General features: G+C 29.9%; 2 protein-coding genes across 2 annotated transcripts; one reads left to right on the forward strand and one right to left on the reverse strand.

Moving 5' to 3' along the window:
- Positions 1-2,657: 2,657 nt before the first annotated feature.
- Positions 2,658-8,823, forward strand: LOC108479791 (probable ATP synthase 24 kDa subunit, mitochondrial). The gene is made up of 7 exons (XM_017782579.2): positions 2,658-2,869; positions 3,395-3,488; positions 4,473-4,617; positions 5,679-5,789; positions 6,559-6,705; positions 7,102-7,224; positions 8,466-8,823. Exons 1-7 carry the CDS (start codon positions 2,831-2,833, stop codon positions 8,527-8,529), a joined length of 723 nt encoding a protein of 240 aa, XP_017638068.1. The 5' UTR covers positions 2,658-2,830; the 3' UTR covers positions 8,530-8,823.
- Positions 8,824-12,941: 4,118 nt separating this feature from the next.
- Positions 12,942-17,077, reverse strand: LOC108479940 (protein BRASSINOSTEROID INSENSITIVE 1). The gene has a single exon (XM_017782805.2). The coding sequence runs from the start codon at positions 16,773-16,775 to the stop codon at positions 13,191-13,193; it is 3,585 nt and encodes a 1,194-aa protein (XP_017638294.1). The 5' UTR covers positions 16,776-17,077; the 3' UTR covers positions 12,942-13,190.
- Positions 17,078-23,210: the final 6,133 nt, after the last annotated feature.

Genomic DNA, 23,210 nt, shown 5'->3' on the forward strand with positions numbered 1-23,210 from the left:
ATTAAATTTAATTTTCTATCTCGATAATCAGTCAAATTCAGACCATTGTGATTTAATCAGTCATTATCAACTATTAATTCATTAATATTTGTAACTCATCGTATTCAATTTATCTATTAATTTATCATTTTTTACAATTTAGTCCATATCTCACATTTTGTACCAAATTACAAACAATTCAAATTACTATTAAACATACACGAATTCATGATTTAAATATATATAATAATTTATATACAATCATACCATATGAAATTACCTAGTCAAAACATCAACAAAAAACTCTCTAAGGACTAATCAACGAATTTTGTCATTTCCTCAATTATCTTGGATTTGGTCCAATTTTCAATCTATTCAATAATTCAATTCAATTTATCAATTCTGAATATCTTATATCATCATATTATAAGCATATGTCAGTTCATTTTTATTATTCAAACGTCTAGTAAAGTTTTACATTTTATTCAATTTAGTCTCTAAAACCTAAATTACATCTTTCAAATTTGAGCTTTGAATTCGTAATCAATCTCAATTTCATCCTTTTACAACCCTCTATTGTCAATAATTATAGAATTTCTTATTTTGAAATTTATGCACTTTATCCATATGTTCAAATACTAGCAATTAAACTCTACAAGTTAATCATTTTTCATATCTAAGCTTAAAATATAACAAATTAACACCAATTTCATCAAGAAATCATCAATGGTTACTTTTAGAAATTTTAACAGTTTTACAAATTAATACATGAATTAGCTAAATCAAGCTCCCACGATCCCAAAAATATAAAATTACAAGAAAAATAACTTAATTACAATAACTTACCAATAACCAAAAGCTTGAAACTAAAAAAAATGGTTGCTAGGTTAAAGAAGAAAAGAAAATAATGGATGATAACTTTTAAATTTTACTTATATACGTACAATTAAATTAATTAAGAGTAATTAATTAATTAAACTTAAAATTATTTATTTAGTTAAATTATGATCTAAATTTCACAAATAAAAATTACAATTACTTAATTGGTCTTCCACTTAATTACAAATCCATAACTATTAATTTTAACATTTTTACAATTTAGTCTTTATACCTTAATTAGTCACTAGTTCAAGATAATTATCTATCCAAAATTCAATTCACCTATATAATAACTTTGTAATTATTTAATAAAAATATTTATTGCCTTAGTTTACGAAAACGAGATCCTGATATCTCATTTTTCAAAATCATCGACTTTGGGGTTAATACACTTGTACCATAACTAACTATCCAGTTAACAAATTCGAAAGACTAAAATTCAATATAGTATTATAATTTTCTCGTAAATATTAATTAATAATATTTACGGACTCGATCATCAAAAAATAGGGTTCTGAAACAACCGTTTTCAATATCACTGGCTTTCGAGTCGTTATATAAATGATCAAAATGAGTAGTTGATTGATGAGACTATTCTTGTGTTTATTAAGTCCAAATGGGAAGATACGTTGTCTTAAGTATAAGAGTAGTTGACTCCGAAAAAACAGAAACATAAGCATGATTGTCTAGATTGATAATACATCAGATAAGACCTAAGTATAATTTATACCAGACCTGTTTATTGATTTATTCACTTGTGACGTTCATGGTGTGATTTACCTTAATCCAAAATAAGTGGCTGAACATGTGTACTTAATTTATATGCTTTGATATATTGAAAGGTTGAGTTCCATTGGCGTTAGAGCCGAAAACTGATATGTTAGGTATATTACTTATATATATCATGATTTCACTTTCACTTACAGTAAGCGAAATTATAACTCGGTTAAAGAATCAATGATACCCTTTCACTGGTATTGCGTGAATTATGAAAAAAAACGTGGACATAAGTTATTCGTTTGGGATGAATGATTATTCTTACTATTTTTTAACAGTAATGTTTTTTATTGTGGAAAATGCAATGGTCACCATAAGCTTAAATAAGATCAAAATAGGTGAACATATCTTAACCTAAATGGATCAATGATATGCTATAAGGTCAATGATATGTTGTAAGGGTAACACAAAAATGATAAGGTTAATAGACAAAAACATAAATTTATATTACTTTCGTAATGATATATAACGTGGAAGATCAATCATGATACTTTTAGTGGATTGACTCCATGCCTAAATAATTGGTGATTAAAAGACGAAAAATCGAAACTTAAATACAAATGATTTAAAACCTAATTATATATCCGATTGATCCCTCCATTAGCTCAACACAACTTTACATAAACTGTAAATAAGAACAATTACAATGAATGAATGAAAATGGCGAATGGTAAATACGTATTAGTATAAATATCGATGTTTGCCTGGTTATTAGTAAAAATCACTAAACACTAAGATATTTTTGAACAAATTTCATGCTCTGCTATTACATTTTCCTCGTTTTCTCTCTTCTATGGTTCTAAATCGTCGATTAATTTATATGACTATTGAGGGGCTTTTTTACTTATTTCTTTTATTCTAATAAATTTTTTTCTAATTATTTGATTGTTGATACTTATTATAACTGTATTGAATCAAAATTTAAAAATTTTGACTCCTCATCGCATAAATTACTATTTGTAGGAAATGTATTTTAAAAAATAGAAACAATGTAAAAATGAAAAAAAAAAAAACCTATTTAATAAAATCCGCCAAAATTATTATCTGATACCAAGCAAGAGGTGAAAGTAAATCCAACGGTGAAAATCGAACACAAAGCAGCTCGCGACTCCATCAGCATATCAGACTGCAAGCGGATTTCCAAAACAAATACTAGAAACCCTACTCCCAAATAGAAGTTTGATTGAGCTCTCTCATGGCGTTTTCTACTCGTCTCCTCTACAAATCTCGCCAGGTCTTTCGTCTTCACTCCAGATCTCCATTTATGATTTCTTTAAAATTTCTGCTTTAAATTCGAACCTTTATTTTACTTTTTTTTTTTCATTTCAATCTTTATGATTCAAAAGGTTCGTTTCTCGTTTTTCAGATTATTCGGGTTTCGTTTATTTCATTTGTGGATCTGTTATGCGAAATGGAAATTTGATGTTTAGATTATACTTACAGATTTAGCTAAAAATTGGAAGTCATTTGTGTTAAATTGCCGTTTTATATTATGGGATTTCATCTAATATTTTATGAGAAAATGTTGGAATAAAAGTTCCTATATTTTTTTTTCCGAAAAAAATGATAAATATTAAGCACGATTTCAGCCACAAGCCCACTACAGCTAAAAGAAAAAATATTACAGAATCTAGCATACATTATTTTTATTTTATGTTATTAATTTTACTAATCCACGGTATAATATGTTTTTTTTGTCTTTGATGTTTGGCTGAGATATTGCATCTTTTAGAAATTAATATTTGGGTAATTTGTACAGCTTTATGGTAATCAAGCTGTTCTGCGGCAGGAGGTTGCCATTCCTGTCCGGTTTTACTCTAAAGAGGCTTCTCCCCCTGGTTTAAAAGGAGATGGTAAGTGTATATCAAGATGCTTGCTTTGCTTTTGACCTTAATTTGGATCCCCACTACATGCTTCTCCCGGCTTGTATTATATATATGCCTGTGTAATGCAGGAGCTGCTATTATGATATTTTATTGTTTCACTCTTATTTATTGATTGTTGGAGATATGGATGGATGGTTAGGATTATAAGTTTTAATCTAGGAATAGGAATATAGGATTAAAGCTTTATTTGTAACTTAGCATAAATAAGTTGTGAAATAGATTTACAACTACTTTATTATTATTTTTAAGGATAAATCTCAAATCTATACCTGAATATTGTGCAACGTGATAGGTGAACTTTGATTTTGTTCAATTGAATACATAGAAATGTAAATTTAAATTAAATTTTAATTTCACAGATCACTCACTATTTCCAACATGAAACTGTTTTATGTTTACTTATTGCATACACTTATAATTAAATTTACCCAACATGAATTAATTGGAATTATTATTTTTAATGTATAATAATATCAAAACCAAAGTTCCATGCATAAGATTGAATAAAATTAAAGTTTGACATGCATAATTGCACCAAATCAAAGTTAACTTGTTATATTACACATTGGATTAAAGCTCTTGTGTAATTAGGAGATTTATCCCCTTTTTTTAATCAATAGAATTAGAAACTAGAGGTTTATCTAACCCCATGATTTCCAAGAATTCTAATTTTTATGTTACTCGTTTTGAGACTTAATTTTATTGATTTTCTGCTGTTTTCTCCCGGAACCTAATCATTATGTTTCTGTGGACTACCTGTTTTATGCTTGGGCCTTGGTGCATTGTTGATGTGGTTTCATTTTATATAACCTAGAGGTTTGATGCTTTGATGCATATGTGAATGTAGCAGGATGAAGTGTCTTTTTCATGTTGAGCTCATGTTATCTGTTACTTATTCTTGTTCTTGTGTGTGGTTTACTGATGAATTTGTTTTTTGCTTCGATAAAAAAGAGATATTGAAAAATATCTTTGTGGAGGTTAAGAACAAATTCGAGACAGCATTGGGAATATTTAGGAAGGAGAAAATCACCATTGACCCAGATGACCCAGCTGCTGTCTCTCAGTATGCAAATGTTATGAAGACTGCTAGAGAAAAGTAAGTTTTTTCTCTCTTTCGTGGTTGACTTGTTCTACCACTCTTTTCCTTTGAGCATTTGCACAACTGTTTTTATTTAGTTTAGATTAGACAATATTTGCTAATCGCTAGAACTTTGGGAAGCAACAAGGTAGAAACTAGAAAGTAGAAACGGGGATTGAGAGTGCTTCTTTGCTCCCATCCCTGAACCTTTACAATACAATAGCACTTCACCGCATTGTGCGAAAAAAGGGCATTTCATCACTGCTGTACAAGGAGTGCTTAATATTTGCCAATGCCCCCTCTCCCAATCAGCCAACCCAGGTCCAAGCCAAAGGCCAAAACTGTACTTCTCTCATAAAAGTGCCGGTAATGAGGAAAATATGAGAATAAATTACTTAAGTCAACATTTAAGAGATTAAACTGAATGCTGTTGTCATGTTTGATTGTAAAAAATAGTTTTAGAAATAAAATCAAAATTTAACATTTCTCAAACTCTGTAATTACGCAGCTCTTACATGTTTGCTTGAGATCTGGTGGATAATGTTTTATGGGAAGGAGGACTTTATAAATTGTAACTGCTCTCCTTTTCTATTATTTACAATTGTTGAATCATGCCTTCCCCATTGTTTCTTCTCTTTTAATTGAAGCTAACCAGAAGATAATAGAATGAGACCATATTTAGTTAATTGCTATGAAAACTGATTTGAGAAGCCTTATTGAGCCAATCTTATTGGACTCAGATTTTGGTGTTCTTAAACCTGTACATGCAAGGGGTTTAGGCGTTTAGCTTCTTTTTCATTAAAGTAGCTGATTCTCAGCTTGGTTAATTTGTAGTTAAAATGTTTAGTTGTTTATAAGGACCAATTTCTTGAAGTTGTTATAACAAATTTGCTCAATATCACTTCATTTTAAACAGTAACCATAAGAGATCTTATTTAAATCTGAGGTCGTAAACTGTCTTTTATTACTCTTGTTGTATTATTCCATTTCTCACCTTATGCTGTCCTGAAATAGTGCTTTAAATATGGCATGCATTTCACTGCTTTATAATTTGTTTGTCTAATATCTGTATCCTGCAGGGCTGGCTTGTTTTCAGAGTCTCAACGGATTAAATACACCATCGAAACACGAACTCAGGGCATTCCAGATGTCCGAACATATTTATTGACACTGAAGGAAATAAGATCCAAGTATGTTAATCCCTATTTCTCAGTTAGTTGCTTATCGTTTGTAAATCCTTAATATTGTAGAATACCATATTTGGTAGTTTAGGGCTCATTTGTTTCACAGAAAATAAACTCAGAGTCAATGGAAACATTGACCAATTTTTCCAAAGCAAAATGTCATGGGAATTCAAAATTTCAAATGCCAAAACTATCTCAGCAAGGGAATTCAAATGCACGTCCTTTTTGCCAAAAAAAATAAATAAAATTAGTAAATTATTACTTTCTGACTGTTTTGCATTCTTTTATATTTATGATATTTATGCATGTATATTTAAATGTTGCAAAATTATTATTTATCATTATTATTATTTTGGACAATAGTAATGACATTATTTTAATAGTTCTTATAGTGATGCTGATTTTCCAGAAAAAAAGAAACCATATAATGGAATATGTTTTATACCACATCATTTAAACAACAGGCAATAGCAGCTTTTCCAGAAATTGTTTATAGGAAGCAGTTTCTGTGAAACAAAACGAAGCCTTAAATTTGTCTCCTTCTGCCATGGTAGCATGTCTTTGCTGTCCCTGTTTGTTTCAGATTTTCCTCTTTCCGGGAAGTATGTAGCTTTCACGGAATGAAAATATTGGAATCTTGTTTTGCATGGAAAATTCCTATTAGAGTTGAGTTGAACTTGTGTTTTGATTGTAAGATCTGCTTCTGACTATTTCCATATTATCTTTTTATGATTAATCTTTTATTTTATTCATATCTTTTTTCAACCTTCTGAAGGAGAGGACTCACTGATGAACTTGGTGCTGAGGCTATGATGATGGGTGCGTTGGATAAAGTTGAAAAAGAAATCAAGAAGCCTCTTATGAGGGATGACAAGAAATCAATGGCTCTTCTTACTGCTGAGTTTGATAAGATCAATAAGAAGTAAGCATTCTTTTCGATAGCCAGATATGTTCCTTTAACAATTGTCTAGGCATTTCTGAAAATAGAAAAGCATGCAAATTATATTATTGGACTCGGAATGAGCTAGATTCTTTATGCAATTCCAGCAAACGGCCTCGTTGCAGAAAATAATGAATTTTTTTAGCCATTTTTGCAAAGCATGTTTCACATTCTGCCCGCTTTTACATAATGGCTGCTGTAATATGTGATTTTGAGTTGTTGAGCTCCAAATTTGCTTCTATCCCTAAATTAAAGCGGAGAGCTGCGTTTTATTATTTGCTTATGAGTTTTGGAGGAGTTTTAAATTTAGGCTTTGCTTCTGTTCCTAAATTGAAGTGGAGAGTTATGTTTGTGTCTTCTTTTGCAACTGTTCACTAGGCTTGGGATCCGGAAGGAAGACCTGCCCAAGTATGAAGAACAACTGGAGCTAAAAATTGCCAAGGCGCAATTGGAGGAGCTGAAGAAGGATGCTCTTGAAGCAATGGAAACACAAAAGAAGCGGTATGTTAAAAGTTCTTGTGTACCTAAGAATTAGCCAGAAAAACGATCCAAGCATACTAAAACATACACACACACACACAAAATACATAGAGAAAAAGCAAAATACCAAGTTGAAACCATTGAGAGAGGTGGAAAAGGTTCGGGTTTAGGTTTTAAGTTAGTTCATATATTTAGGGTAAGATAGTATTTTAATATCAATATCTTAAAATATGTGATGTAAAAAAGGAAAGTTTGATTATCGAACATATTATTAAGATACTCGAATTTGGCTCACTAAATAGCTTGAGCTGCTCAAGCTTGGGTTTTGAACAACTGAATCTAAGTTGAATATTTTTCGAGTCAAACTCAAATAGCTTGCGATATCAAGTGTTTCATTGACACCTCTAGTTCTTGGGCGTGGCTGCTGGGACATTTCAGTTGGATGAAATCGGTTTAGTTGCTTGGACCATAGATCATAAAAATGGCCTTCTTTAGTCATACTATTGGGTGAAACTTTTGAACTGTTAATTTGGGAGAAACATTATACTATTATAGTTTGTATAACCAAGAGAGATGATATTTATCAAATCATACATCTACACTGTTTATACAACCAAATCATTATCTGCCTGGAATTTGCAGTAAAATGTTGGATGAACGTTTTATTGGTATGCATGTTACTCGGGCTCAGAGTGTCAGATATTACTATATGTTTGACACTTGCATATTCATTTTTCTTTTGCCTTTTAAGCTCTCTGTACATATTTAGAAGATCATAACGTCAAATTTATGTAGAAATGTCTTGACATAATTGTCTGGGTAATATAGTTTGTACTCAGGACATTTATATATGAAATGTTCTTAAATGGGTTAAATCACATTTTGAGATTTAAACTTGGCAACTTTTCCCACATTGAGGCCTGAACTTTTTTTTTTTTTGTCTAAGCTAGACTTTGAACTTGACAGCTGTTCTCACATTGAGACTCTTCAACTTTTTTTTTATCCAAATTAGTCCTTGAAAACCTTAAATTTCAGGCCTTAATGTGGGAATAATTGTCAAGTTCAAGGTCTAACTTGAATAAAAAAAGTTCAAGCCCCAATATGAGAAAAGGTGCCAAGTCCAAGTCTCAATGTGGGAACAATTGTCAAGTTTAGTATTAACTTGGATAAAAAAATTTAGACCCCAAATAGAGAGATTTAACCCTTTTTAAATCTTTGTTGCGATAAAAATTGATGCAATTTTTTATTTTATCTTTTGTCAGGGAGGAATTCAAGGATGAGGCAATGCCTGATGTGAAGTCATTGGACATCCGGAACTTCATCTGAAACTCGAAATTCGCCTTTGGTGGTTCCAGTTTGAGGGTGAACAAGTATAACTGTTCAACGAGTGCTTAAAACCTTTCTTTTTCATTTTGCTACAATAATATGATAATTAATAATAATGAAAAAGTGAAACCGGTGATTTGAAAGTGCACAACCGTCAGATCTGATCAACTTAAACTGTTGTTTTTGTTTGTGTTTATTATTCTCAAGTTTTTGGGATGAAATCTCGGCTCTTTATTGTTATGATTTGGTTGGTTGTATGAAAACAAACATCGATCCGTCTTTGAGGTAGATAAACCGCATCCTTAATAATTAGCTTTTTATGATGGCAAAATTATGTGGATATTTTTTATTAGCTTGGACAAATTTATCAATAAAAAGATTTATATTTTTCCTTGCCATTAAGTGACATTGTTATAAGTTGCTTTTCTTTTGTGGGTACCGTTACAGAAGTTAAAAGAATACGATGGAATTATTTTATTTTTGTAAAAAAGAAGAAGAAGAGAGAATATAGATATTAATTAATTATTTTTAAAAGAAACAAGTGTGGTTATTAATAAATTAAGATAAAATTGTGAAAAGATGCGTCCTATCTCGCTATCTTAACTCCTTACCACGTGATGCGCACTTTCAAATCCAAATTTCAAGGATTTTTGCCCTAGTTTTATGAGTATTTATTTCTTTATTATGCCATGTTATTATATTCTAACAACTTACAACAAACTCGTGGGAACAAGGAAGGTGAAGGCTTATATCATCACTGTGCTCTTTCTTTTAATGTTTTCCTATAGCTGTTTCCTGTACATTTTGTGAGATTAAAGATAACTTAAAGATTAATTATTATTATGGTGAAATTAAAATAATCATGAAATATATGTTCTTATGTTTGAATGTAGAAATAGTATTGTGAGTTTATAGAAAGAAAAAAATGGGACTTCGGAATAAATAAATTTTATGTAACAAGTTTAATTATTCGATATTTTTGGAGTTAATAAAAATAAATTATTATTACCTTTTCTTCCAAAGAATAATTATTTTTAAAAGAAATATTGGTATACCTACAGATGTTAAAATAAAATAACCAATATTTATTAACTTTATTAATATATAATTTTTAATGACTTAAATTATATAAATAAATAAAATGTCCGTGTACAACTTTATACACTCTCCATACAAAAATCAATTCACCCTTTCCTTATCCCAAGTTATTACTTCCTTTATTAAAATTTATTTCAAAATTTAAAATGTAAAAACTTCACAAATACTATGAAAGTAAGCAATTTAAAGTGGCATCATAAAAAAAAAAACAAAACGAAAAAAAAAATCATTTTTGGAGAAAAAAAAACTAAACTAGATGGAGTAAATTAACTAAAAATCTGATATTGGCGGGTAAATCGAGCGAGTCAAAAAAGGAAAAAGAAAAATGGCGTGGGAAGGGAAACGGGGTTGTTTATTGGACAAAAAGATGAAATCAGCGCCGTCGCTTTGGTTAAGAGAGTGGCGTCATCGTCGCTGTCCGAGTGGGCACGGCACGGGGTGGCGTGGGGGACCACCTCCTGTAAGCGCACGTGGGCACATCAGATCCACCCCCCCACTGACTTTGCTTTTTGCTTGGCTGAGAGAGAAAAGACTTGGCTCAGCTATTTTCATTTATTTATTTCTGCCCCACTTGCCCCCTTACATTGCCCTACCCTTGTCTCCTGCCCCTAACTTATCCGCTTACTTGTGATTTAATTAATAATGCTAACTAATGTATTTTTTAAGGAGTTGAGTGGAAGTTTAATCAATTATTACATTTGTAAAAATATTTATTAATAATTAAACTTAAATTGAGATATTAAACTACGCTTAACAACTCGTTAAACCAAACTTATATATTTTATAAAATTCGACCTTCAAGGCTCCTCCTTTTGATTAATTTAGAACCATGCAAGTGTTAATTACCATCCGTTAGGTTTGGTCAGTTCAAATCAAGCTTTATTCAGGGCAATTTTTATAATTCAAAGTCTATATCATTTCAATTACTATTTTAATAAGAAATATATATTTTAACTATATCGTATACAGCTATCATTATCATTTTGTGAAAATTTATCACACATCAAAAATACTCCAACATTATTTGACGCATTTGCAGACTTAAGGGAGTTAGTAGGTCCCCATTCCCCATCTATAAATTATAAAATTTTAAATTAATAATGATAAAATTATATTTCAACCCTTAAAATAATAAAAAATAATTTAATTTTTAAAATTATTAAAAATATAAATTATTAAAATGATAAAATTTTATCTTTACGATAGTAAAATATACAATTTAATAACGACCTCAAAATTTTTTTCTAACTACTATTGATTTGACATTACCTTGCCTTCTAAAGAGGTACTATTTGGTTATTAATTGAAGTAGGTAGCAAGTAATAACCGAATATAATTTATACCATTTTTAAATACTTAATTAATTTGATATCACTCTAATTCAACCGGTAAATGATTAAAACTATAGTTTTATAAAATAAAATATGTTATCAATAGGAATTTTAATATATATTTATATAAAATTATAAGATCAAAAGATTAATACATAATAAAATTTGAATTTAATACCATAAATTTTTTTTATAAAGTAATGTTGATACTCCATCTTTGATAACCATAATTAAGCTTGGGTGATGGGTTAATTGGCATAGGAAGTAACAATAAAATACCACATTAAATATTTTTAAATACAAATATCACATAAAAAGAAGTATTCTAACAAGGTTGCATTCAAGACAGTACCTTAAAAATATATTATTATGATTTATTATTAGTAGATTCATCAAATTGCTCCAATTCTTCCTAGGTCGCTGGCATCTTTTCCTACATTCCTTCACTTAACTTTTCTATTTTCTATTTTTTTATTAAAAAAAAAAAGCAGGATTAACAGATTTATGAGCACTTTTCACCCTATTTTCAGCAAAAAGTGTGACCACCTTTATATATATATACAAGTCAGTTTCATAAATACAAAAAATAAAAATAAAAAAATTCAATCAAATGATCAAAACTCCAAATTTCATGCACAATATCTGCCCAACCAATTTATTCCCTTTGATTTGAACTATTAAAGATTCAATGCCTCTTTTCAGTTTTATCTGTTGATTAAAAAAATTCCATCATGTTCAGGTCTTTTTTGAACCTTCCTTTATTTATTGTAAATTGTTCTATCATTTATTGAATTGATATGTTTAGAAAAACAAACAACAAACTAATATTTGATCCTATGATAATATTTAAGGTTTATATAAAATATAAAAAGACAAAAAAAAAACTCATAATATTATGTTTTATTAAAAGAAATATTTTTTTGTGCCGACTAAATCTTAACTCGATTGGTATGGACATTGTTATCAATGTAATAGGATGCGAGTTCGATTGTGCTGAAGCTTATTATTCTCTTATTTATGAGTTGGAGGGGGTTATAGATAATTCTAAATATTTTTGTGTAAAAAAACACAGATTCTACTATCAGAATGCTAATTTAGTCAAGGTAAAATATATAAATTTCATTTGTAATTATTGAAATTGAGGCTTTTAACTTTTTTTTATTAAAGTGACCTCTATGTTGATTTTACAATACATAAAAATTATTCCTTTTAGGATTTTGATTAATAGAAAGTGAAAACTTTTAACCTTTTAATTTTATATTAATTTTACTTTATATTTATTCAATATTAAATTTAGTGTTTAACCCACTAAAATTTATCTTATTAATTACACTTAATTATTAATTTTATATAACAAGTTTTACAATTATTAATTATACTAGTTCTAAAATCTACCTTCATCAACATAATAACTAAAAAAACACCCAAATGCAAGAGCACGTGCAGTGCATGAAAAGGGGGAAAATTGACAAATAATACTCAAATTTATATCTGGAAAACGAGGAAGAACCTTGGAATTTGGTAAAACCTTGAATTCTACTGGAATTTATCCCACATGTTCTATGTGAAAATGGGTATTTTAGAACAAAACAATCAAGTTAGAATAGGAGGCCAATTTCCACTTTAAAAGAATCAAGCAAAATGAGTAAATTGTCTTTTTCCTAATTAAAAAGGTGTGACTAATTCTTTTATTAGTTAAAAAAGTAAAAATTTTATGTACTTTCAATAGCCAAGTGCAAAATTAATGGAACACAACATAAATATATAAATAGACAATTATTCTTTTATAATTTTAAATTCCAAAACCGGAAAAATAAGAGAGCAAAGTTTTTTAAAAATTAATCTTATTATAAATTTTTATCATATCTGTTTTTTTTATACAAAGCTTAAAATTATTCATATTTACTCTCTCAACTCTTAAATAGGAAGATAATGCGTTTTAACTCATGTATACTCGCTTTTAAATGATCCACTTAAAACTAATTAATAAAACAAAGTTTTTCTATAAGCAAAAAAAATGGGGAATAAAACAGCATAACAACTGGAACTATATATTTACACATTTATAACAAGCTAAAACAGCCTGTTTTTTTCCTTTTGCATACATACATCAAATGGTAAAGATACATGGGGGGCAATTTTATAGCCTTTTTTTTTTTGGGAGCTTCATTCTTCATATCTTAAAAGAATCTCATGTGAAAATTTGGTTCAACTTGATTTATCTACTGCCTACTACATACCTTCAGGGACTTCTTTAATGGTCATGTCTACCATTTCGACGGCATTAAAACAGCCATCGTCGGTGCCGATTGTTGATTGTGAGTCGAGTCCAGACCCTGCTTGTATTTCCTTGAACATTGCCATTACTCGAATCATCGTTGGTCGTTTCGATGGTCGATCATCCAAGCAAGCTGAGGCTATTTTTAAGTGTTGTGAAAGCTCCATCTCAAGGCTTGGGTCCTCGTTGATGAGCTCGGGATCAAAGATGGCGGTTTCTCGAAGTTTAGCATGCTGTTTCACCCACCCAACAAGATTGTTATCCCCGAAATCGGTGGAACCCGTAGGCCTTTTCCCTGTTAGCAACTCGAGCAAAACTACACCATAACTGTAAACATCACCTTTGGTGGAACATCGAAAACTATGGTAGTATTCAGGGGGAACGTAGCCAGGGGTACCGGCTAATGTACTGACACTTAAATGCGTATCCATAGCACTCATAAGCCTTGCCATCCCGAAATCCGAGACCCTAGCCTCCAAGTTCTCGTCGAGCAGGACATTGCTCGATTTCATATCTCTATGAATTATATGAGGAATGCAGTTATGGTGAAGAAACGCAAGTCCTCTTGCAGCTCCAATGGCGATCTTTCTCCTTGCAGCCCATTGCAGTTTGATCCCGGTTCTCTTTTGATTATGTAAAACGTCTTCTAAGCTTCCGTACCTCATGTACTCGTAAACCAGAAGACGTTCTTCGCCAACTTTACAGTACCCCAAGAGCGGAACAAGGTTACGGTGCTTGATTTTCCCTATGGTTTCCATCTCCGCTGTGAATTCTCGGTCACCTTGGCCACTAATATGTATTAGTTTCTTGATCGCAACAACACTCCCGTCTTTCAGTTGTGCCTTGTATACATCACCGAAACCACCGGAACCGACAAGGCTGTCGTTATGGAAGCCATTAGTGGCTTCAAGAAGATCGGCAAACGTGAGCCTCCGTAGGGGCTTCTCAAATGCAGCGAGGTTTATGCTCAATGCTTCACGTGCACTGGTTAGCTTCCAACTTGTATTTGCAGTTTCAGAATGAGTAAGACCATCAAGGTAAACATCGAGATCAGAATCTTTCTTGCTTCTTTTCTTCGTTTCCACAATGGCTACAATCAAACAGAAGATGCAGAACAGAGAGAACAACAATCCCATTGCAACACTCCCTGCAAGAGAAGCTTGCCTGCGGTTCGACTTTCGATGCTCGGCATTCAAACTAGCTGCCGGATCTTTTTCGCAGGGTTGAAGAGGTACACCACAGAGACCTGAATTGTTTAAGAAATTATTAGCCGGAAATGTTTCCAGCTGACCTTCATCAGGAATCATACCAGATAAAAGGTTATTTGACAGATTAATCTCACTAAGCATGGAAATGCCAGTCATTGATTGTGGAATTGACCCTTCAAGCCGGTTGTATGAAAGATCAAGAATGCCAAGACCCTTTAAGTTGCCAATCTCTTGAGGGATGGCTCCAGATAAATTGTTGTGGCCTAAATTCAAAATAAACAGATTAGACATTGAGCCGACCTCCTTTGGAATAGTCCCGGACATCAAATTGTATGAAAGATCAAGGAAAATCATGGAGCCATTGTTGTTAAAGGTAGGCTGTGTGTGACCGCCGTAAACTCTTGTAAAGTTGCAGGGGTTCCTATCCGAAATTCGATCCAAATCTTCCGATCGAATTCCGGCAAATTCAAGTAAATTTCCAGACCCATGGCACTCTCTGCTTCCATCATTCTTGATATACATATACCTCTTCCCAGCAATGAAATTAACAGCAATCTTACCAGATTGTTTGAAAAGCACATTAGGGATAGTCCCATTTAAGTTATTGGTATTAAGGTCCAACCATATCAAACTTTTACAATCTCCGAGTTCTGGTGGGATTCTTCCATAGAAAGAGTTATTGCTGAGCTTGAGAATTGCAAGACTCGAAAACTTGCCGAACCAAGCCGGAATCTCGCCCGTCAATCGGTTGTTCGACAACGAGACCCAATTCAACTTGGTACAGTTGCTTAAACCAGAAGGTATAGTCCCAGTCAGTTCATTGAAGTCAAGAATCAAAGTCTCGAGTGTCTGGATTTTACTCAACTCTTGAGGGATCCCTCCATGGAGCTGATTCAACCAAAGCTTCAAATCCTTAAGCTTTGATAGAGAACCCAAGCTTGAAGGAATGGTTCCAGTGAGATAATTGACACTCAAATGGAGTGAAACGAGCTGAGAACAGTTGCTGAGACTAGCTGGAATCGACCCAGATAAGATATTGTCCTGTAAATACAGAACTTGTAACCTGCTTGTGGGATTTTCACATAAAGAATCCGGAATTTGCCCTGAAAAGTTGTTTGAACTGAGATCCAAAGCCTCCAGGTTTGAAAGAGTTGATAAAGATTCAGGCAATGGACCAGAGAAATGATTGAAAGCTAGACCAAGCTCCTTCAAGGAACTCATATTTTGGAATATTCCAATAGGGAGATTACCAGTGAAATTGTTGCTTGATACATCGAATGATTCCAAAGAAGTGCAAGAAGCAAAGCCACTGAGAATCTGACCAGATAGATTATTAAAAGAAAGATCCAGCTCAACGAGATAAGAACAAGCTTGAGTGAGATACTGAGGAATCTCTCCTTGGAAGTCATTTTCAGCTAAATAAAGACGCTGCAAATTGGAAGCTGGCAAAGTAGGAAACTGACCCGAAAACTGGTTGCTCGATAGGTTCAAGAAATTAATGTTGACACATGAAGAAATCGCACGGCCTATATCGCCTGAAAACTTGTTGCCGGAGATATCAAGATGTTCCAAAGCCGAGCAGTCTCCGAATGAAGGAATCCCCGTCGAGAAATTGTTGGATGAAAGATCCAAAAACTCCAATTCCTTGCAATTCGAGACATCGATTTTGCCGGTAATCTTGTTTCCTTTCAAAGCCAAGACCTTTAACTCGCTGCAACCACCGTAGAGAATCCAAGGAACCACGTTCCCACCGGAAATCTTGTTGAAAGACATATCGAGGACTTGCAAGCTTAGCTGCAAACCCCTGGATTCATTACCTGCAAGCTCGAGACTATTGCTTGATAAATTCAGAACCTTCAAGTTCGAGCAAGAAGCAAAGCTGGAAACAGTCGAAAGGGGACCAGACAAGGTGTTTTGAGATAGATCCAAGGTGTTCAACGAGGAGCTACACTTGGATCCAGAAGGGAAAGAAATGTTGCCGGAGATGTTGGCTTTGAACAAAGAAATGGATTCCAAATTCTCAAGGGCTAAAAGGAAAGCAGCAACGAAGTGAAAATCAGTGCTTAAAGGGATATAACTGAGTTGAATCGATGAAACTTTGGAGTCTTGGCATTTGATACCATCGAAACTACAAGGGTCTCGGTTAGGAACCCAGTTTTGAAGAAGAGATGGGTCAGCCAAACTAGCTTTAAAGTTGAGCAATAACTGAGAATCTTTACTGTTATAATAAGAAGAAGAAACACCAACAGCTTCAACATAGACGAGAAAGGTGGCGATGAAGCTAAGAGTAAGGGGGCAAAAGTAAGTCCCTAAGGCAAAGAAAGGTCTCATTTTTTGTGGAAAATTTTGATTTTTTTTTTGTTCTCATATAAGGAAGAGATTAAGAGGGGACAAAGGAAGAAGTTGTTTAGGGTTTGAGCACCTCCATTAGAGAGAAGAAAGAAAAAGGATGGAGCTTTGCGCTCTGGTTTTTAATGAGAGAAACAAAATTATGGATTTCTTTCTTCTTCTTCTTTTTTTTTTTAAGTTTTTGGCATTGGGTCATTGAAAGAAAGAAATAGACAGCGAGAGTCAAAGCATGGTTAAGAAGGGTATTTGCCGTTGCTCACATGCCATGTGATACTCCACTCTCTTTCTTCAACAAGCTGATTTCTTTAATAAATTAAGTAATTATTTAATCAATAAAAATCTTCACTTAATCTAATAAAAAAGTTTTTTATAAACTAAAATAATGATTAAAAAATAATATGTTTGTCTCTCTAGATAGGTGACCAAGTGCATGAGATTAGGGGGATGGGATCAATCTTTTATCTTTAATCCATAATTAAAAATGGTGAGGGTCGGATATTTATAATTTTTTGTGATATTAGAATTTGATTTTTTTCTTATTAATTCAAGTATTGATTGAGAGAGGAAAATTAACGATTAAAAATTAAATATTAAAAATTAAGTACATAATTTAAGTTATAAAAATATTTGGTATATTACTTAAAATTAAGTATAGAATTTAATTAAATTGTTTGATAAATAATAAATTTAAAAATTTAAATTTCCTTATCTAATTATTTTCAACTTTTTCAAGGAAAACTCTATTATTTATCTTTTAGTTTGAATTATTATATATGCTCGAAATAGTTTGAGCGATTTTATTTTCAATGGATTTTAAACAATGCCTGAACGTTACATTATAGTTACTTAGAAATATATATATTGTATTTATAAATATAAGAATAATATTTGGTAAGTTATGAGTGAAATTTTAGATTCTATAAGAAATATCAAAATTGACAAATATTGTATACTGAATATAATAAAATATTAAAAATATGCACACGAAAATTTTTAAAATTGATTATAAGATAAAAAGTATATTACAAGTGTCCCAAATACTAATCTATAAATATAATAATAAAACTTTCAATAAAATGAATAATTGATTTAGTTATTCAGTATTAAAATAATTATTTTAAAAATAAATAAATAAATATTTAATATCCACATTATAAATTATCCTTAAATTTTATTCATCATAAATTTTTATAATTAAAAAAGAAAAATTAAAATAGTTGTGTAATTTAAATACAGAGAGTATAAATAGAGAAACATAATTTATATTGTTATATGGTGTAATATAATAAAATGAAAAAATAGAGTGTTTGTCTCTCTAGCTTTTGAAGCATACGTGTGATGAAAGATTGATCCATCACTCTCAAATCTCAATTAATTAGAGATTCCCAATGTCTTATAATTTTAATGGGGCGGTCACGAGGGTTAATCCTACTCTTCTTTTCCCTTTTATTTACTATTTTTATAAGTAATAGCTCTCCTTTTTCCCACTTTGAATTTTGTGATTTTCCCCTTTCTCTTTTCCTTCAACATAAACCACGCTCTTTGCCATGCACTTTCCTCCTCCACCCCACTTCTTTTTAAACGTAACGCGGACACAAGACGACAATGTCTTAAATTTTATATCTTTTAATAATTAAATCCAATCTACTTTAAATAACTTGAAAAAAAATTAATAATATTCTTTAAGTTTATAAATCAAACAAACATATGCTTAAAGAAAACAAAAATAATTACGTTAACCGTCATTTTCATATAATGCGTGTTAAAAGGAAATAGAAATACGGTTAAAACAAAATCAAACTTTAGTTAAATAAATTGAATAGGAATATTAAAAATATTTAATTAATTTTAGTGAGCCTCACAAATACACATACATATAAATATTTTAATTTTATGGAGAGATTAGGAAGTTTTGTTGAAGTAAAAAGTTAATGCAAATTTTTAGTTATTATTTTTAGGAGTGTTCAAATAATCGATTCAGTTAATATTCGAATGAATTATTATTAATTGAATTATCTGTAATATAAAATTTTTAACTGTTAATTATATTGATTTTTTCAAATATATTAATTTAACCGAAATATTTAGATTAATTCAGTCGGTTAACTAAATTAACGAAATATATATATTTATATTTTTTGTTAAAATAAGTATAAAATGTATAAAAATACATTGCTAATGTTCATTTTATTTTATCTAATAGTCAAAAAATTTAAATAGAGATGAAAATAATAAATAAGATATTAAAAACACTACATCAATCTCGAAAGTTAACAAACACAATATAAATTTTGAAAACAACAAATATTTCGATTAATTATCAAATTTTAAACCGAATTAACCGATAAATAAAATTTTAAAAATCATTAATTAACTTTCGACTAAACTAAATTTAACCATTGACCAGTTAATCAAATTAATTTAATTTAATTGGTTAATTCGTGAATACCATTAATTACTTCCCCATTTACTCAGCATTGTCTCGAATCTGGAAATAGCAAAAACAGAAGTGAAAATTTTTATTACTCCAACACAGCAAATATATTAGTTATGACAGAGAGGATATTGGTGAAAAAAAATAACACAGAACATATATTTATTAAATGTTTATAAAAAATCAAATCAACATTTAATATTATGACGCAAAATTGAATTTTTATTGTGTGGGTTTTTATATAGGGTTTTTTACTGAAATAATAAAAAAAAAAGAAAAACATTAAAATGGTATACTGACAAAATTAAGTAACATTTCAAGTGGTGGAGGGTGGTGCATAGGTGGCACCACCCTCAAATTCTGACTACATCAATAAAAAAAACTGTTTAAAAAAATAAAAATAATGGTGGAGGTGATGGCAGAGCTGGCACGAGTGGAGGGTACGTCAAAGGCGACACCAGTTGTGAATTAAGTATATTTGTTAAAATTAAGGGCAAAAGGATAATGTGGTTAAAATTAAGTATATTTGTTAATACATACTTCATCCGGATAAATTATGCATTTGAGTGAATTTTGTATTATTTTGTAAAGTTCTTTCTCTTCTTTTTACACATGAACGATATCGACATTAATATTTAATGCAAACTCGTAGATTATATAGTCAATGAAAGTTGGTAATATTGTAAAGTTGTTTTTAATACTTAGTTTTATAACAAGCAAACACCTGGAATAATAAAGTCTAAAATTCACCCTCAAAGTTTACAAATTTTTGCATTCGTAACCGGGAGGACGTATGAGTATATATGTTAATACATACTTCATCTGAAGAACATTTTTCGAGTTACGAATGCAAAAATATGCAAATGTTGAGGGCGAATTTTGGACTTTCTTATTCCAGGTGTTTGCTTGTTATAAAACCGAGTATTAAAAATAACTTTACAATATTACCAACTTTCATTGACTATTAATGTAAACATGGTTCATGTGTAAAAAGGAGAGAAAAAACTTTACAAATAATACAAATTTCACTCAAATGCATAATTTAACCGGATAGAGTATGTATTAACAAATATATTGAATTTTAACCAAATTATCCTTTTGCCCTTAATTTTAATAGATATACTTAATTCATAACTGGTGCCGCCTTTGATGTACCCTTTATTAGTGCTGCCTTCATCATTTCCACCATTATTTTTATTATTTTTTTAAACTATTTTTTTTTTGTAGTAGTAGTTAGAATTTGAGAGTAGTGCTGCCTATGCACCACCCTTCACGACTTAAAATGTACAATTTTAGTACTTAATTTTGTCAACATACCATTTTAGTGTTTTTTTTATTATTTCTGTAAAAAACCCAATAATATAACATATTTTTGTGAAAAACATGAAACTCGGTCAATAATAATAGAGACATAGATAAGGTGAAATCCATTTTTACCTTTTTTACAGTTAACTTTTAGAAATTTTTTTTTTCTTTACCACATCACCGAATTTACCGTAAATTCTCTGTGATTCTCTTTTGTCTGTAAAAACTTCGAGTACTCTCCCTTGTTTATTGCCACGTCATTCAAGGATTTTCCTACAACCTTTTAAGGACAATGATTGGATGAGTTTATCAGCATGCTGTCAATGAAAGATAAATTGTAGCTTTAAAATAAGAATTTTTTTGTTATTTAATCATTATAATAATTTATTTATTTTTATAGAACTAATTAGGATTATTATCTTACGCGAATTTGAATTGATTTCATTTATTTTTAAAATATAATAAAATAAATATTTGGTATATTAATAATGTAGATTTTTATTTCAAAAATAATCTTAAAAATTATTTTATGTCGTTTTTTAAATATTTATTTAATATTTTATTATACTCTTCTGAGACATTTGTCAATCTCTTAACCTTACTTGTGGAGATTAAAACTCCAGTATATAAAATAATTTTTCATAATAATTAAATAATTTTAAAAGAAAAAATATTTGATACATTGTTTGAGGAGTTTTTAAACTCTACAAGAAGAATTAGGAGATTGACAAATATCTTATAAGGGTATAATAAAATATTAAAAATAAATATTTAAAATGAAAAGAGATGTGGCAATTTTTTAAAATTACTTGTGGAATAAAAAGGATATACTATCAGTGTATCAACTATTAACCCTTAAAAAAAGACATTTGGTATCATCTTAGACTCGCTTGTGGAGCTTTTCTACTTCACTAGCAGTTGACAACATAATTACCCATTATAAAATGGGAATGATCCACTTAAATCCTGTAAAATTTAAGTGATTTTACATGCATTAATATATACAATAGTTTAGATTAATATGATATAAATACCAGATCAATTCAAAAATTTACATGTATGATAAGTATAAATATATTGATAAATTGATAAATTCAACGATTGAATTATTAAAATATTAATCATATAAAAATTATGAAATAATATAAAACCATTTAATTTTTACACCAATATAAATAAACCCTCAATTACAGATTATATTTATATTATTAATTACTATGAAAATTAATAATTACAATTATTAAATTAAATACTATTCGCATTTTTGTTACAAGTGTCACACTTTAACCATATTTTTATATTGGATCCCAGTATTTGATATGTAGCCTAACGACGTTCACTCCATATTAACATGGAACAAGGGGCTGTAGGGTCTTAAAATAAAAAAATTCTATTTAGTTCATTTAAAATTTTAAATTAATAAAATAATATTATAGTTTCGTCCTCTCTAAAAATATAAAATTTAGTTTAATTTTTAAAATTATAAAGATATAGACTATTAAAATAATAAAATTATATTTTTATTATCGTAAAAATTATAATTTAATTTTAACCTTTAAATTTTTTTATAATTTCGCTCTTGAAATTAAACAATTGGAATTGTCTATTAAGAATGTATATGTGTAGCAATTATTTATTTTTATAAATGAAATATTTTAGAGATATTTAAATAATAATTATTAATTAAATTGTCATTTTAACTGCAATCTTATATTTTTATTACTTTAATAATAATAATTATTTAAATATCTCTATATTATTTTATTTATTTTACTCGTATAGTATACCTTAAGGTATAAAACTTGTATTTATTTAAGCAAAATTTAAGTTAGAGAGGACAAAGCGAAAGGAAAGAAAAGAACAGCACACGTGCACCAACAAGCACACGCAATAAGTGGGGCCCATAATTTTTGGGTTTGTTAGGTTTTTACTATATTTTGATGGCAATTGTTTTGGGTGCTTAGGATAAAGAGAAGAAGAAATGAGTATTGAAACCTAAGACTTCATTTTATATCCCTCTGCCCATTTTACCCTTTTGAGTTATATATAATGATTAATCACCGAAGGAGGTAACTTAGAGGTTATCCTAAATTGGGTCAAGTTTTGGCTCCATCATAATAAATTTTTAGATTTATTTTATTGGGTTTGGCTCGATTTGAATAAAAAGTTAAAAATTGAATTGATCTAATTTGAATTAAATTTTTATATAAAATAAATTTTAAAAATATAATACATCAAATATACTAAAAATATTAAAATAAATGTTTCTCAATAAATTGAAAATAAAATTTAAAAAGTCATTATACTTAAATAACACTAAGATAGGTGTAACTTAACAAATAAATATCTCTAAAAGAGTAGTAAAATTAATAATAAAACAAAAATTATATAATATCTAAACAATAACAATAAAATAGTGGTAATATAAATTAAAATAATAGCAAATCAGTGGAAAAACAAAATCAAATTTTTTTTCAAATTCTGGCAAGCTAGGCTCGGGCCTTTTTTTTACCCAAACCCTTTCACTTTTCTGACAGACCTTCTGACCGCCCATGATCAGGTCTACAATGAGGTAAGACTTAAAAGAGTTAATAAATAATTATAAACTATATTTTATATGTATGCATGTGAAAATCCCATAATTAGAATGTAGATTTGTGTTTCAAAATGACATATAA

This window comes from Gossypium arboreum, chromosome 11, assembly GCF_025698485.1.
Source record: "Gossypium arboreum isolate Shixiya-1 chromosome 11, ASM2569848v2, whole genome shotgun sequence".
NCBI classification, from domain to species: domain Eukaryota; kingdom Viridiplantae; phylum Streptophyta; class Magnoliopsida; order Malvales; family Malvaceae; genus Gossypium; species Gossypium arboreum.

Bases quoted from the DNA above. Each gene is read 5' to 3' on its own strand.
- LOC108479791 (XM_017782579.2), top strand. From the start codon at position 2,831: ATGGCGTTTTCTACTCGTCTCCTCTACAAATCTCGCCAG. The intron at 6,706-7,101 runs GTAAGCATTCTT...ACTGTTCACTAG, and splicing joins TTTGATAAGATCAATAAGAA to GCTTGGGATCCGGAAGGAAG. The intron at 7,225-8,465 runs GTATGTTAAAAG...ATCTTTTGTCAG, and splicing joins ATGGAAACACAAAAGAAGCG to GGAGGAATTCAAGGATGAGG.
- LOC108479940 (XM_017782805.2), bottom strand. From the start codon at position 16,775: ATGAGACCTTTCTTTGCCTTAGGGACTTACTTTTGCCCCCTTACTCTT.